The sequence below is a fragment of the Prosopis cineraria genome, unplaced genomic scaffold, assembly GCF_029017545.1.
Source record: "Prosopis cineraria cultivar Desert tree isolate PC_DT_omini unplaced genomic scaffold, ASM2901754v1 PC4, whole genome shotgun sequence".
Taxonomy (NCBI): Eukaryota; Viridiplantae; Streptophyta; class Magnoliopsida; order Fabales; family Fabaceae; genus Prosopis; species Prosopis cineraria.
Window position 1 is genome coordinate 8,094,178 of NW_026555335.1, and position 17,396 is coordinate 8,111,573.

General features: G+C 32.3%; 1 protein-coding gene across 2 annotated transcripts; it reads left to right on the forward strand.

Annotated features, from left to right (window-relative positions):
• The first annotated feature begins 4,171 nt into the window (after positions 1-4,171).
• LOC129309068 (AMSH-like ubiquitin thioesterase 3) lies at positions 4,172-12,437 on the forward strand. Of its 2 annotated transcripts, none has more exons than XM_054950414.1 (14): positions 4,172-4,470; positions 5,537-5,601; positions 5,715-5,790; positions 5,921-6,121; positions 6,384-6,490; positions 7,144-7,249; positions 7,340-7,386; positions 7,677-8,007; positions 8,153-8,242; positions 8,340-8,402; positions 9,211-9,285; positions 9,909-9,971; positions 10,592-10,644; positions 11,779-12,437. In XM_054950414.1, exons 1-14 carry the CDS (start codon positions 4,372-4,374, stop codon positions 11,957-11,959), a joined length of 1,557 nt encoding a protein of 518 aa, XP_054806389.1. In that variant the 5' UTR covers positions 4,172-4,371; the 3' UTR covers positions 11,960-12,437. The 2 variants fall into 2 exon arrangements, with proteins under 2 accessions (XP_054806389.1, XP_054806390.1); XM_054950415.1 differs by having other exon boundaries at positions 6,390-6,490.
• The last annotated feature ends 4,959 nt before the right edge of the window (positions 12,438-17,396 follow it).

The window sequence follows — 17,396 nt, forward strand, 5'->3', positions numbered from 1 at the left end:
AATTGGATCACAATATATACGTAATCAACTGTGGTTTTCCCCATGTTAGCAGTTTGGTTAGTTAATTAGGTGTTAATTTCCAATTCAATTCAATTCAAAGCCACCAACAATATTACCTACCAGGACCTTTTTGTTTACATAATATAATCAAAATCAATACGCTTAAATTTGAGAATGTCTAAATTTTGAAGGCTGTTGACGATCTAATATGATTCAAGACATATTAAATATGTTGACACATACAGAGTGTTAAGGCATGGTTGGAGAATTCGCTGCGTAATTGAGTACCGCACTGAGATTGAGAAGGACGGGCAGTTGAAGGGCAAGCCACCAACATATTGTCACCTGAGTCCAATAAATCAAACCTAATTAAAGTTTTGATTTGTTTAATTTTACTTTTCTTATGAAACAAGTTCGTATTTCTTACCGTGGAGGAATTAACAGACCCACCGTGTCAGTTTCTTTGTTGAATTACTTGCTTCCTTTAGTGCTATCGGTCATGGTGCTGGGCTTCATTGGTATTTTCTTTTAATATTTGGGCGGAGTAGTGTCAAGATAATCACCTTTGCGTAATGAACCCTGTGCTTCAGGCTGCGCTAAATCGCAAGAAACATTCAGTGTTACACCAAACAAACAAGAGCAAAGCTGAGGAGCAAAGGAAAAACTTGGGCAAGGAATTTGATTCTTTTTTTTTTAATGAAAAGAGGCAAAGCCCAAACTATAATATTTAATTAGGAAAAGTTAATCATTTAATCTTTATAGTCTTGATCCATTTGTATTTAATCCTTGAATTTTGATTTATTGTAACTTGATTTTTATAGTTTTGACTTCGTTATAACTAAATTCTTAATTTTAACTTTTACAATTTAGTCTCTATAGTTTTAACCATTTAAATATTAATTCTTATATTTTTAAAAAATAAAATTATAAAAATTAAAAACATTTTAAAATTTTATAATTTTAATCTTGATAATCTTTATAAAGATTAAAGGATTTAGTAATTTAAAATATTATTCTTAAATTTTAACATAATTTTAATATTTATAATTTTATTTTTAAAATATAAAGACCAATATGTAAATGGTTAAAAATATAGAGCTTGAATTGCAAGAATCAAAGTTGAGGATTGAGTTAAAGCTGAGTTAAAACTATAAAAACTGAGTTACAATGAGTCAAAGTTCAAGGATTGATTTATCACTAATTTAAAATTTCAAGAATCAAATAATTAATTTTTTCATTTAATTATAAACAACCCAAGGTACAAAAAGCGCTTAACATCTCAATACAACTACTGCAAGTGTTCCCCAAGAGGTTCTAACAGAGCATTGCACTTCTATTATGATCTTGATTGATGTTGAATTTAACAAGCTAGTGAGCACAAGTATTGCTTTCTCTGTAAACGTGATTCACATTAATCATCCAGTCCTCGTTAATATATTTGAGAGCGTACTTCAACTGCCATTGTATAGAACTTTTCTGCTCAGTCACTTCCCTTCCATTATTGGCTTACGACCTTGGTAGATCGCTTTCCACTACAAGTTTGGTAAGGTTCAAACTCTTGGCCACTTTTAATCTTATAGTAGACACTCCATAATTCAACTTCCTGATCATTGCACCTACCTGGGTTACAAGCAAAGTCTCCAATCCATTCTTGCTTTGAAAATCCCTTCGCATCCACTTAAACTTCGGGCATCCTTGCGCCACTCCATGGCCTTCACTCAACCTTAAGGCGATAGCTCTCATGTATCATGTAAATTTAACTTAACCCCAAAGGCAGCCACATTATTATTGAAAGGTGTCTTGAGCCGTTGTGGCATACCAAAATGTTTTGGCTATATAGATTCCAAGCAATGACACCAGATAGAATATCCCAGTCAGCAACATCCGTATGCATTCTTAGCTTCAAGAATTTGGTCTTTATTTTCTCTTCTTTTTTAATTGGGCCGGGTAGTAAAACAGTGAATTAATTCGATGTGTACATAAATGAGCCAGGATTTCTCCTTAATATATATGTGGATTTTGTTTTGTTTTGTTTTTTTGTTTTTTTTTTTTTTTTTTTTGAGAAAAGGACACATTTCCATTATTAAGCCAAACAGTTCTTATTGATTTATACAGTCAACTGGACTTTTCAGATGGAAAAATTGCCTCATCAATTTGAATTCCCGCAACATATTTAGCGCAGCTTCAGATATAGCCACTGATTCAGATGTACATTTGAAGTATGCTCCATCAAGCAAGCATGAATCATCCACTAGAGTCCTAGTCCTAGACAACAAACTTTAACGTTGCTTCACCTAGCTCATCCGAAACACACAATCTTGGATAGTTTTGATCCAAATTGTTCTGTGGAGCTTTTCCAGCTCTTTGTGTTTCAGAATTTTTAACATTAATTTGTCAATTAACTTCCTTAACCCATCCATTTGCATCCTGTACTCCTTTACAATTGAGGCAGCTTGATTAAATCTGAAAATAGGACCAGCTTGTTCATGTTCAGAGACGCTTATGCACCTTCCTTTACTGATTAGATATCATAACATTTCATAAAATAGATTTTTTTTAAAAAAATAAGTGATATTTTTATGAAAAAAAGCTTTAATAGAGGACCCTATATATAATTAGTTACACTAGTGAAATTTAATAAAAACTGACAAAAATGTTAGCTTCATAAATTGAATTAAAAATTTGTGAATTGTAATAAATATTCGTTGATTAATTTATAGACCATGAATGTCACATTAAAAATAAAATAAAATTATAGAAATCAGATGCACTATTTTTTTTTAAAAAATTAATTTTTTATAAAATAAAAAAAATTATATTTTAAAAAAATAAAAATAAAAAATAACCTGCTGCCTTCCAACGTTTTCACATGATCTACTTTTGAAGTCTGGGATGTCGTATTGGACTTTTCTTTTTGATCGAGGATAGTTTTTTTTTTTTTTTTTTGGAAATGAAGGCAAATTTTATAACAAGGTAAAATGAGTACAACTTAAAGGACCTTTAGAACAACAAATTAAAAGCCCAAAACTAACGACATGGCAAAGAAAATAACACTTGCCAACAGAAAATATATATATATATATATATATATATATATATAAAGGCAGAAACAGATTACCACAGGAAACCAACATTAAATATAATCAAGGCATGTTGGTTCATATGGCAAAAAGTCTGAGTTTTTGTAACCATCAACTTTTGGGTTCGATCCTTAAGATAATAGGACAATGAACTCCCTTTGAGATCTCACAATGCTTGAATTTAGATTATTTGAAGCTATCAACTTCAAATAGAAATCCAATGGTGACAAAAAAATAAAAAACCAGCAATAAATATAACACGACCCCATTGGCCTATTATGGAACACGTAGAAAAGAGTTTTGGAGCTCGTAGAGAGGAAACAAGAATCAATACAAAATTGATCCATGAAAAGTTTTTAAAAACAAGGCAAGTCAAGAAGCCAATTGATTTCCGTGAAATATGGAAATCATTTTGGATAAAAAAACATCCCATAGGATTGGTAAATCCAAAGCGGTACAAGCTCTGGAATTAAAAGCTGTACAGCAGTAAACACATTGATCAAGGATGTCGTCACAGAATTGAGCATTGGCTGGCAGAGATTATTAATAAGAAAATAACAGTTAAGTCTTAAAATATTGAATTAATAATAATTAAATTCTCAATAATTTTTTTAAAAATAATTTAAAAATATTAATCTAAATTATTATAAATACGTGAATTTTAACTGCAAATAAATATTTAAATATTAAATATAATTTTTAGATTGTTTTGTTTGTAAGTGTTGGAATTAATATTTATAATTTATTTTGTAAATATTTTATCAAAACTTAATTGTCATTAATTTCTTCTTTTAAGATTTAAATGTCATGTTACCAATCATTAATCTGGTCGTAAGAATCTTGAAGCATTGTGCGATATATAAGCGACATATAAGCGATTTTAAAAATAAATACCTCTCGGCCGAATAAGAAAATAGATGCCTCATGCCATTCATAATGTTTTAATATTTTATATCGATGATAATAATAAATAGAAGAATATTTACAATTTACAATTATTTATAAAAAAAAGCGGCCGAAAATGACTGGCAGGTTTCAAGTTTCAACTTTTAATTTCCGTTACCTCATGATGTCGTGAATTTTCGACATATTGTGAGACATGAGTCTATGACGCGGCTTCGTTCTTCGAAACGACGACGAACGAGTTCAGCACTTAAACTTGACTCACACGCTTCGCTGCTTGATCCTTCATTCAACTCAGAACCGTACTCGTTCACAGAGAGACACGGACGCGTGGCTCGCGGGATCATCAATTGGAGCTTTGGGGCGCTGGCTTTCCTTGCCGGGTAAGATGAAGATCAACGTAAACTCCGTCGCTCGCAAAGTCGAGGTTGACAATCGCATACCCCTCCATTATTACTACCGAATTGCCGATAATCTCCTCAAACAGGTATCGTTTGAAATTCCTTCTCCAGCGTTTTTCTGATTTCCTCTTCTCTTTTTCGTGGTTTTTTTTTTTTTGATCGTCGATTTGTAGGGATATTAGGGTTTAAATTGTCTTTAGTTAGTGATTTCATCTCGAAGTTTCTCGAAGCTGTGACGAGAAACCCGTGATTTTTTCGTGCATATGCAAGCGGTCTCTTGTAATTGCGGATAACAAATTCAATTGTTAAAGAGCAATGTGGTCCTTTTATTCCTGCGTCTCATGCAGATGCCTTCAGTTGTTTTGCAGCTATATGAATGTTGGTGTTTTTTTTTTTTTTGGTTTATAATTTATATCCTATGACCTATCATTGATCGCCATTGGTATAAGAAAAAATTAGTGGATTTCCAATAAGCTAAGGTCGGATAGTGCTGAATACAGATGAGTGTAGGATGGGACAACATCCAGATGAGTGTAGGGAACCTACATGGAATAATTAGCTTATTGTAGTCGTACATAGGACTTAAAGTAATAGGGACTTTGAAAATAATAGAATGATGGATCGATAAGGACTGATAAACGAAATATGCTAATCAATATAATATACTAAGCAACACAACCTATTGTGGCAATCATCTCGATGTAACAAAATCAATAGTTTCCTTCACAGCTGAGAGTAGATCGAAGACTGAATCAATCACCTTTAGATAATTGTTGCTTTTGGCGAATGACTTGTATTCTCACATAGAAAAGCCTTTCATCTACGAGCATGCTAAATTGCTGTATGTAGAAATATGATTTCTATCAAACAAATCTGAATGTCAAGATATGTCTACCATGTGACTAAGGTTTGTTTAGGCGGTGTACATTTGGTGCTTGCATTGATTTTTTTTTTAAATATCTTTATATTGAGTATGACACGTGCAAACTGATGCTTGTAACTGCATGGGAGAAATTTTTTTTACTGTCATAATTTATAGCGTTGTAAGTAACATTTAGATTAACTTCGACCTATTCATTTGGTGCTTGCTTTTGGATTTTCATTATTTTCCTTGGTGATTGATGGAATAGTTATTTTATATCCTGCAATTAGGCTAATATCTACCGGGAAGAGAACAATATAGTCGACTTGTATATCATACTTCTCAGATTTTCAAGGTAAAATGATGAAAAATCCTTTGATTTCCTCAGTTATGAACCGGTTTTGCTGTTAAATTGTGTTTAAACTTTTATATATTTCTCTAACTGTACATGATTTTTTTCTTTTTAAGTTTGGTTTCTGAAACTATACCATTTCATCGAGATTACCAAGCTTCATTTTCCAAAGAAAAAGCAGCATATAAGAAGGTAAGAAACTGCAACATTTGCTATTTTGTTGGATGGATGTCTTTTATCTTTTATCTTTTATCTTTTTTGGTTTTAAATACATTCCAATATGCTGTAATTTTCTAATTTTTCTTTCATTCCTTCATCTCAGAGATTGCCAGCTGTACTGAACGAGCTTGAATCTTTGAAGCCAGAATTCAAACAAAAGGTTAATGAATTGAATGAGTTACATGGGAATGCCCAATTTCCTAAAGCTGGTGATTCCGACAAGGCTTTGCATGGTTCAATGACTTCATCTTTGGAATGGCCTGCTGTCAGTAATAATTCTTACTCAAGCATGGATTCTAAACAGGTAAGCAATTGATGATGCATTTTTTTGGGCTGTTTTTCCTGTGTGCTGCACAAATGAACTCATTCTCTTGCTTTCCATTTTGTCTGATCAATATACCATTTGTGTTCTTGAGAGATTTTATAATAGTTTTTATTCATTTCCTTTTGAATTATCATGATATGCCTGTGATGCAGTTGTTTAATGCTCAAGACTTCAAACATTTGTGCTGTATTTGCCCACATGCGGTTCATACCCATTAACCCCGCTTTTCCTTTTGTTGCAGCTGCAGCCTGCTGGATTGGGTCTGCAGTCTTCATGGAAATATAATTATAATGCTGGTCATTACGTATCTTCAAATGCTGTTCCTATTGACAAGCAGCTTCAGAAACTGTATGTTTCTTGTTCTAATTTTATTCTATTCTTTTGGACTATTTATATATGAGGCCTGCATGTAAGTTAGAGCTACATGGAACCTCTTTGGTTTTAGCCATTTCTGACATCATTACTTTGCTCATCAAATTTGACCTTGGTTGGCTGGTTTTCAATGTCCTGACTTGTCTTTTCATTTTTAAATTCTTTTGTGGTTTTTACGCCTAAATAAGTTTAATTTTACATGTTTCACAGTTTACATTCCTTTGTGTCCACTTTCTCCCCCATCCCTCTAAAAGGAAAAATGAAAGAATAAATAAATAAATAAAGAGAAAAGAACAGTTAGAAGTTAGTATTGGATTTTGATTGTCTTTTCTGTTATAGCTTTTGAAAAGTTGTTGTATACTTCTTCTATAAATCTCAATAATAAGTATTAATGCCTTGTTTTCATATCTTGGTTGCTTATATATTCTCTTTCAACTCAAGTTCATTTCACTCTGAACATCTTCAGTTTGCTCCCTCTCTTTGTTTTTCAGCTGCTTGTATCTTGTGAGTTTTGATTTGATTATTGATTTTTATTTTCCACATTTTACTTTTGATTTTTATTTTCCAAAAAGTACATGTTGGCATATGCTTGGTGATGGGATATATTAGTTGGTTGTGGGAATATGCAGATCTCTTAGTTTACCTCTTCCAAAAGAGGAGACACTATCCAGACACTCATTTTTTGGACCAAATGGTCTTCGGGGCCAGTGGCTTGGACCAACTGCAGGAATGAAGGTACTATTACAGGGTGGCATTCTAGTTTTGTGCAAATTAAGATAGTGTAGGCTTTTAATAAAATATAGATATTATATTGGGTATTTGCAGGTTCACTATCCAAGCAGTAATGATTTGACTATTCCTGAGAATTCAAGGTTAGGAACATCCATTCTTTCTTCAGAATGAAATTAGTAGGCCTTTTTAATCATTTCTAATCTTTGGCATTACTTCAATGGTTCTTACGCTGGCTATTTTGGTGTACTTCCTTTATGGAAGTTCCCCTTCCCCCTTTCTTTTATCTAAATTGTTCTTACTTTAAAAAGTAATTGTATTAGACAATTAGTCTGTTTGTTAATTGTCACGTCACTGTGTTTTATACTGCTTTCTACCGAAAATATTGCTAATTGTAAAATTATAACACTTCTTTTGTTTTCAATGATGATAGTCTGAATCAGGCTGGAAAATATGATCTTGTGGCAGTTAAAGAGGGTGATCCAGGAACAGGCATGTCCACAATGGATTCAGTGCTTTCCTTGGATGATGGAAGTTGGTCACGTCCTGCTGATGAGTCATGTCCTCCTCTACTGAATGAATCAGGGGACAGTCACTTCCAGTTGCTCAACATTAGGCAACCTTCACCTCCTCCTGTTCTTGCTCAGGTTCAGCCAGAGTATGCCCCGATTCCTCCTTCAAGAGTTGCAGATCCAAGACCTGGACCAGCCAAATCTTCTCCAGATTCTCCACTTGGTCCTGCTGCATATCAGCACCTACACATTGTAAGTGCCATCATTCTGTTAGAAAACATATATGCTTCTTTGCATTTCTTGGTCATTATCATACTTGTTCTGTTTTGTAGTTAGTTTTACTTGTTTCTTAGACTGTGTCAAAGTCACCTTAGCTTCATGTAATTTTCTGTCGCAGCCTGTCAAAATGATGGATGATTTTTTGAGATTGGCTCTGGGAAATACACAGAAGAACCTAGAGACTTGTGGTGTTCTTGCGGGGTCCTTGGTAAGTGCAGTCAAAATTTTTATGGTGTTGTCATTTTCTAGGAGATGCCTTGATTGCTAATAATAGTTTTTGGTATTTGCAATCCGTGGGACTGTAGAAAAACAGGGTTTTCCATATTACTACTCTTATAATCCCCAAGCAGGAATCAACTTCTGACTCGGTAAGAAAATAATTGTCTTTAAGTTCTTGCCTAAGTTTTGTGATCTATATTACTTTCCTTCGATCATAGTGTGATCTAATCCCTTACTATTTAATCCTTCAAAGGGCAACTCTCATGTCTAGAGGCTAACTCCCTGCTTGGTTAGAGGGGAATGGAGAGGAGATTTTGATGAATTCGATTTTAGAAAACATAGACAAGTGGGATTATAAAATTTTAATAAAGAGAAGATGTAAATGAAAAGAGTAAGGAAAATTAATTAAATCTTTTAACCTCACCTCTTCTTCTTCTTCTTTTAAATCCAATTCATGAGAATCTCCCCTCCTCTCCATTACCTTCCGACCAAACAGGCTATAATTCCAGTTAGACCCATTGTGGTGAATAGTATAATGTTTAACTCCACATTGACTATGAGATGCACGGATGTGGTGAGGTCTTGCATCTTTTTTGGGTAGGAGAGGTCTTGCATGTTTTACTATTGATATTATTGATAACTCAACTACTTAACTGGAAGCATTGCTTGAGACTCCATTGCTACTGTAGATCATGTGAGAGAATCTTGCTCAAATAACCAGTTGTGTTTTCTATTTTAGTGAACTTAAATGTTGGTATGGCCAATTATTGGAAAGAAGATACTGCTTATCAAATGCCATGTTTATAAATAGGATTATTTGATTATTCAATGCTTAGCAGTTTGAAATACAAGATTAAGGAAATGCAGTTTTATCATTCATTAATATCTTAATCTACTTGTGTCTTTTAAATATTTTCCCATTCTATAACTATGCAGCTAATTGCTCTTATTTTTCAGTGTCAAACATTGAATGAGGAAGAGATATTTGAAGTTCAAGACCGTTTATCACTTTTTCCTTTAGGCTGGATTCACGTAAGTGCTCCTTTATCCTCATGAGCGGAAGTTTTCTTGTTTCTTTTTCTTTTTTCAGTTTAATTCTATCAAAGAATTTGTTATCTGTATCTGTGAGGTGGCAACAAGAATTATATCATGTATCTGATCCTGCTTAGAGCTTAAGTGGAAATTATACTGAAGTGCATAGAATGCAACAGATGTGAGTGTAGTGAGAATAAAAGGAAGGTAATTGACAAGAAAAGAATTCATGAAGGGTTAGAAAAAACTTTGAGATGTGATATTTAACCCCAACAAATTTAAGAATTTTTATGCTTCTATTGAAATATCTTTGGATCTATTATGTCCACATCATAGGTGATCGTTTCTGCCTTCCTTTGTGTGAATCATGCTATTAATGCTGCCTGAGATGATCCCTTAACATGATGATTTGTTGATAAGTAAGTGTATTAGTAGTTTTTATGCAATTGAATTGACGGGCACTTCTGAGAAAGAGCAAGTTTCTGTGGCAAATGTTTTAGCATATTTTATGTTTTCATCCTTTTTTCTTCCCTTCCCTTGAGCAATTCTTTCATCCATTTTTTTGGCATTAAAGCTTTTAATGTCATCTTTTTTGTCTTGTTAATTTTTCATTTGGATTACAGACACACCCATCACAGACTTGTTTCATGTCATCAGTGGATCTCCATACACATTACTCATACCAGGTAACAGGACTATAATTTTGTTTCTTCTGTTGCACTTTTTAGGTTCAAATGCAGTGTTCTTTTGTAGCCCTAATGTGGCAATAAGTTCTTTAATTCTACTTTACTGTTTTTTAATTCTTATTCTCATGTTGATGTTGTACTCTTTGCTTGCTTTATTCTTCAGTTTTACTGGACCCTATCCTTTTCTTCCTCCCTCATGTAGATTTTTTAATTTTTAAATTTTTTATGAGTGATTTGGATGGTAGGTTTCAAGGGGGGTTTCTTGGTGAATTTATGAACCCAATGAATTAATTACTCTGCTATTAGCTAATGATATGGAAAAGGAAGTATGGGATACCTAAGTCTCACATTGAGTAATATGGGCTGCTCAATAACATACTTAAGCATGTTGGTTCTTCCACCCCAATAGCTAATTTTTTGGGGGAGGATTTCCTAGCTTGCTTAGGAACCTATCAGCTGATTGATCCTCAATTATGGTTGCATGATAGTGTTACAGCTTGTAATATCTGACCTTGACTTTGATCAGCAACTTCAGGTAGAATTTCTTTAGTAAAAGAATTTTTTGTATATTATTGTGATTTTGTTTTGCTGAAATAATATATTTTATGCCTTTGTTTTAGATCATGTTACCAGAGGCAATTGCAATTGTCATGGCCCCTACAGATGCGAAAAGGTGCATTCTCTTTTTGTGTTTTTGCTCCCTTTCAATTTAGAGCGGCCATTGCACTTTACTGAAATTGGTTGTGACCTATGTTGGCTAATCTGATTGGTTGTTAAATTTTTCGTGATATGTAGCTGAAAATTGATCAATAGTATAGATGTTAAATTTACTCCCACTCTTGTCCGATAAATCTATATTGGCCTTTTATGCCCATTTGCATCAATAGAAAATTGATTAGAACAAATGGTCTGTTCATCGATTTTGGAGTAGACATTACTGGTTTTGAAAGGAGTAAGAAAAATGAAAACAAGGACAATAGAACTTGGTAAACATACAAATTAATTATATGGTACCTTGATATTTAATGCTTTTCTAATTATGCATGGTAATCAAATGAGACTGACTGCGCAATATAGTTCTCAAAAGATATAGGCTCCTACTTCCAATATTACATTCCCTTTGAAGGGGCAAGCTTCAAACTCAACATGGGTCCAAAAAGGAGCAACTTCACTTGATTTTAAGCCTATTCAAGTTACTCAACGTCAGACGTTGTAGATTATGACATTTGATACCTACTAATTGTATTGAGATGTAACTTCTCAGTTGAACTTATGGAATTATTTAAAGATTTTATGTGTGCAGCAGGTGGCCTTCAATTTGAAATCACAATGCCTAATTTTACTACATTATGCATCACCATCTTTTGTTAATATTAGGCTTAAATACTCTTGATCCTGTTGGGTTTTTAGTTTCAATAGGTCTCTCTATTTCAAAAGCAAGCAATGTTGTCCTGTTCCTGCTAATTTCTAGAATAACCTGATTTTTCTCTTCTATTGCATCATCCATCTAAATTTAATGTGAAACCTCACAATTTGATTTAGACACTATTTGCATAGAACCATTAAGTTCACATTCAAATTTAGGGTCCAGTTAAGTATTCTATTTGATTTGGTGTTTAGATGGAGACGTAACAAAGAGCAGAATTGGGTTTAGTTTAGAAATTAGGAAAACAACGTGCCTGTTTAGAAACTAGAGGAACCAAAATGAAACTTGTTTGGAATCAGAGGAACTGAAAGCATTTGCTGATTATATTTTTATTACATTTTACTGTTGCTAATTGCAACTCTGCATTTGGTGGTGATCCAGTCCGCACGGCATATTTCATCTGTCTGATCCTGGTGGTGTGTCAGTAATTCGCAACTGTCAGCAACGTGGATTCCATCCCCATGAGGAGCCTTCTGATGGAAGTTCAATTTATGAGCATTGCTCTCATGTCTATATGAACGCTAACATGAAGTTTGATGTTGTTGACCTTCGACAGAGATGATTTCTCTAGGATTGCAGACATGCGGAAGAACATCCTTCCAGAGTTGAACAAGAACTGCATGTTTTCTTATCTGACTGCCATCTCGAAAATTGAACTTCATGCTGATTCTTTTGTATTCAGTGAATGAGCTAAAGAAAACTAATCATGCACCTCAAGATTTTGTATTGTAGCAGGGAAATTGCACGAGATGATTGTATCGTAGAGGCAAGATGATTATGTAAATAGTGGTCTTAATTTAGAGGTGAAGAAACGAGAAATATGACTACTGTTATCACGCAAGATGGGACAATCGGTGAATTAGATGGGTGCCATCAGATACAAGCCCACCGGGCTAATATTACGGCGAACTCGTTGTATAGACATGTTCGTTGTCATTGGTTCGCTCTTCTGTTCTCTTTCGTTCTTTTGGGTGTTTGGTGGTTCACTGATCATAAAGTACAAGGATTAAAACTAGTGTTAATGAATTATTATTCATTTATTTGTGATTGTTCATCGTGGTGTTTTATTCATGTTGGAAGCCACCAAAATCAGAGTTTTAATGGAAAAAGTAGTCATATACTTTCACCAAAACTGTGGTTTGACGATTTCAAATGTGGAACTGAGCATACTCGATGACTCGATGTGGTGTGGTAGATTGCTTTTGCCCGCTGAACTGGAAAATACAAGCTCCGCCTTTTTTCTGTCTTAAATTATAAAATAATTTTAAATAAAATTTTACATATCAATAATTTTATTAAATATATTTAACAATTTTATTTTTTTAAAATATAAATATAATTTTTTTTAAAAACACTCATTATTTAATATATTAGAAAGAAAATGGATCAAAATTAATTATAAAGAAAGAAAGGGTAATATTGAAATTGATATATTTAATAAAATTTTAATTTATCCAAAGTGCTATATTTGAGGATGGAAATTTTTTTTCAAAAGTATTCTATAATTTAAGATGGATGGAATATTATTTTCTGTTTGACAGCCCTACAAGATGCATCAATTAGCAACCATCAGCCATGCCAAGAGCTCTAACAAAAAACAGTTTTGTTGGTTTTTTCCCTTCTCATTAAGGGGAATTACCCTTTTGTAACCAAAATGACGAAGGTTCTTAATACATACATGAGGACAGAACTACAAAATCCAGGAGACATTCTTGTGACTTTAGGTCCCGTTTGTTTATTTATTAGAATGAAAAAATAAAGATAAAAATAAAAAAAATCAAATGAAATAAGTTAACACATTCATAAGGGGAGGATAATTTAATTTATGGAGTTGAGAATCTGATTCATGATATTTTTAGAAGGTGTGATGATTCTCAAATTTGTAATATTCCCTTTGTCCCTATATATAAAGTATTTTCTAGAAACTTATTTTGCCTCTAAATATAAGAGGTAACAATTATATTTTTGAGTAATTAGATAATTTTACTCTTGTCTTAAAAAATAAAATAGATCATTAATTGCATATTTTTTCTATTATCATCATGATATTCATTATGATATTATTAGGGGTACAATTAAAAAATTGTGTTTTATGTGAATTTAATTAAATAACAAATTTTTATTAGTATGTGAGATTCAGTTATAAACACCTTATATATAGAGATGGAGGAAGTATATATTAATGAGCTTTATCATGCTTACCGTATGGGGAAGGATGATTTAGTTCATTTTTTTTAATTTTTTTAATTTATCCAATTCCATTCTAATAACCAAATGATATCTTAAGGTATTCGACATGTAATTGAAAGGCCCTCACAAAAGTAGCCGATTTTATTTTATTTTAATTTTTTTCATTTTAAGCCCGGCATATGAAATTTAATAAGACTGTAGAAATCCAATCCTTTAGATCTTGTATTAAACCATTCACGTACTGCATCCCCACATGTGCATGAAATTTGAATGGCATGTCCTCTTGTGAGCCACAAGACAAACCTAGCGAATCACCCAAGTCGGTGCGAAAACAACAACCATGCAGTATTGTTTCAGTTTTACCATTAGGCCCCACAAACCCCGTTGGACCGAACACGCCGAATTAAAAGGGAAGACACACTATTCCCTCTCAATTGGTCGGAATTACTGGCCCCAGGCAGAGGCTCTCCGCCTGTGAGGTTGGTCCACCAAAAAGGGCATTGATTCGCTTTAAATTTGTTTGATTGACAATTGGCTTTGACATGGGATCCGTCAATCGCAGCAATTACTATGCAAATGCAACAAGTGCTTCCTCCTATACTTATTATAATATATTTCTAATCATTTTGCTGGAATTAAATAAGAATAGCCAAATCAATAATTTTATCTAAAAATAAAAGAAATTTTTTTATTTTACTCATATTTAAATAAAAAATTAAAAATATATTTATTCAATTCCATAATTAAAGATTGTAAACAAGAGTAATATTAAAAAAATAATTAATATTCCAAGATTATATTTCTCCTTTAAAAAATATTTTATAACAAGGATAGGAGAGATTACAGTATAAGCCACCAAAACTAGCTGCTCATTTAATGCCATTCATCCGAATTATTATTTTAATTAAGGTGAGCACTACGTTACAATGTTCACATCTTGACTTTGTTTCATAGACTTGAGTGTTCTTAGGTGGTGGGAGTAAATGTCATGGCCTATCGTCACGTGTCTCCTCCGATGTCGTGTACATGTGGCGTTCGATGCGCATCTATCACAAATGTGAACCTATTGAATGTCTACGTGCCCACAATGAAGTGGCACTGACTGTAACGTCCTGCCTCTGGCAATGACGTGGCGAGCATGTTGCGCATGTTGAGCATCCAGAAATGATTTATTTTAAGCAAAACCCAGACATTCATCAGTCCGTCCAGAAAAAAATTATTTCTTGCTAATAATTAAATAATTCCCCTCAACGAAATCAGACTATTCAGATTAATTGAATAATTATTGAGCTGGGAAGCATCTGAAAGCCGATTCGCATGCATCACTTTAAATGTTTTGAGATTATTTGTTAAATATTGGAGAAAAAAGCTCTTCCAACACATAGTTTTGAGTTTGACATCCACAAAACTTGAACTTGAAATTTTGATATATATGAATTTAATTCCAAATATTAGAACAAGCTGGCAATCAAAGTGTTTTCGAAAAATATGTCTTTAAAAATTAAAAATATTTTCACCACGTACATTCACACGTATTAATAGTGAGAGAAAAGTGGTTCCGCCAATTTAAGTTAATTTAAAAATAAAAATTGAAAGTGAGAAGGGACTACAATAGAACAGATTGGTGAAAAAAAAATTGAATCATATACGCTTCTATCCATTCTATTGTTGTGTCTTATATATGTGTGATATTTTCTCCTTTCATGTTTAAAAGAAATTTAAAATATAAATAGACCAAGTAGCTGGTACGAAGTCCTTTCACGTTTTTTCTTTTTTGGGAGTACGCTGCTTAAAAGCGACAATGAATCTTATTATTTTAAATTATTGTTGTTGTAACAATTTTAGCTATGTACTCTTTTTCTTTTTAAAAGAAACAAAACATTAAACTTCTACCAAACAACATCAATCAAGATAAAATAGGATATATGTGTGTGTTGACAAGTCATAATACATACATATTCATAAAATCATAATATAGGTCCACGTCTAGTTGTCTATAATAAGTTGAAGGAATATATTTATCTATAAAAAAATTAATCTTTTAATCCTTCAACTTTTAATTTACTTATAATTTAATTTTTTAATTATAATTTATTATGACTCAATCCCTCAACTATAACTTACTGTGTTTGTGATTCAGTCCCTTAACTTTTGACTTACTTAAAACTTAATCCTTATTTTTTATTTTTTTAAATTATCCTTATCAAATAAGAGATAAAAGATCACATATTACTTTAAAATACCCTCCTTTTACTTTTTGATGTGGGATCTAAGCTAATATGAAAAAAGAGAATTAACAAAAGTTGTGGGATTGGATTATAAGTGAGTCAAAAGTCAAGAGACTAAGTTATAGATGAGTCAAAATTAAGGGATTGAGTTGAACGAGTTATAATTGAGGGACTAATTATAAGTGTGTTAAAAGTTAAAGGATTAAAAGATTATTTTTTTCATCTATCTATATGTTCTTTTTCCCTTGTGTTTTTTTAAAAATAAAAATTGAAATGCTGTTATATTTCAAAATTGTAGCGTAGGGAAAAAAAATAATAGTTTGCATTTTTGCAAAATTAAACTAGAGCCAATAATTCTTGCGAGCCAGACTTGTTTGATTCAGATTTATTTTAGGTTGAGCTTATTTAGATCAGATTTAAAATATCCAAACATATAAAAAAAAAATCATATAGTTTAGCCTTTCATTAAATATTATTTTATTTTATTTTTAGTCAATTTTAATTTTATTTATTAATAATAAAATTTTTAACTATTTGAACTAAGTTTATTCAAGTTCGAACTCGGTCAGAATTTTTCTAGACTTGTTTTGAGTGCTCGAATTATTTTAACGTAAATACAAACTAATTTGATTAATAAAAATTAATTGGCAACATGTGGGTGGGTGTGTCAGCTGTCAAGGCAATGCCTTTTCCTAAATGGCAACCAAATAGATGAGATGTCATTGTATGGGAGGACCACGCGGCTTATTTGTTGATATATTTGAAACCAAAAGGTATGGAATGAATTCAAACGATAGCCCCCACGGCCAAAAAGAAAAAAAAAAAAAGTTATGGCATTTAATGAAATCGATAGACAAAAAGAAAAGGGGAAATAAAACAGACATGGAATGAAATGTGGTTAAACAAGTTGCACTTTACTTTTTTTGAAAATGTGCTTCTAAGAAAAAAAATTGTCAGTCAGTATTTTTTTAAAATTTCATTAAATATTAATATAATATTTTGGATTTTTATTTTAGAATTAAATTTTGAAAATATTTTCATTTTTTTTAAAATAATGCTTTCAAAAAAGGAAAATGATAGAAAAATATCTTCGAAATACCCAAATGAAAATCAAGTATTGTGAAATGTGATAATTATTATTTAGTTTGTAGGGATCTATTTGTCAATTAATCTTAACATGAAAAATACTTTGTCGCCCCAACAAATCATCAAACCCAATTGTCCTTCTCCCTTCTCTTCCCTTTCTCCCTTTGCATTGGTCATATGAGAAATCGGAGGTGCAGTACTAGATTAGTGATTCTGAGGTGATAATTGTAACATCCTAAATCTTCAATCTGAAGACTAATTGCTAATTAAAAGTAAATTAATAGGTTAATTATGTTAATTATGATTTTAGATGGTAAATTGATATTTTGAATTGTTGGGCAGTTCTATGATCATGATTGAGTGAAAGAATTGTGATTCTAGAGAAGAGCGTGTGAGCTAAAGTGAGAATTTTCTTACTATGTCACCTGTTATGACATTTCATTACTATAAAAAAAGTTTTTCACATCACTTTTTTACGACATTAATGAAATATTT

Coding starts and splice junctions, on each gene's coding strand:
- LOC129309068 (XM_054950414.1), top strand. CDS start 4,372: ATGAAGATCAACGTAAACTCCGTCGCTCGCAAAGTCGAGGTTGACAAT. Junction 5,602..5,714: donor ATACTTCTCAGATTTTCAAG/GTAAAATGATGA, acceptor TTTCTTTTTAAG/TTTGGTTTCTGAAACTATAC. Junction 9,286..9,908: donor TTCCTTTAGGCTGGATTCAC/GTAAGTGCTCCT, acceptor TTTGGATTACAG/ACACACCCATCACAGACTTG.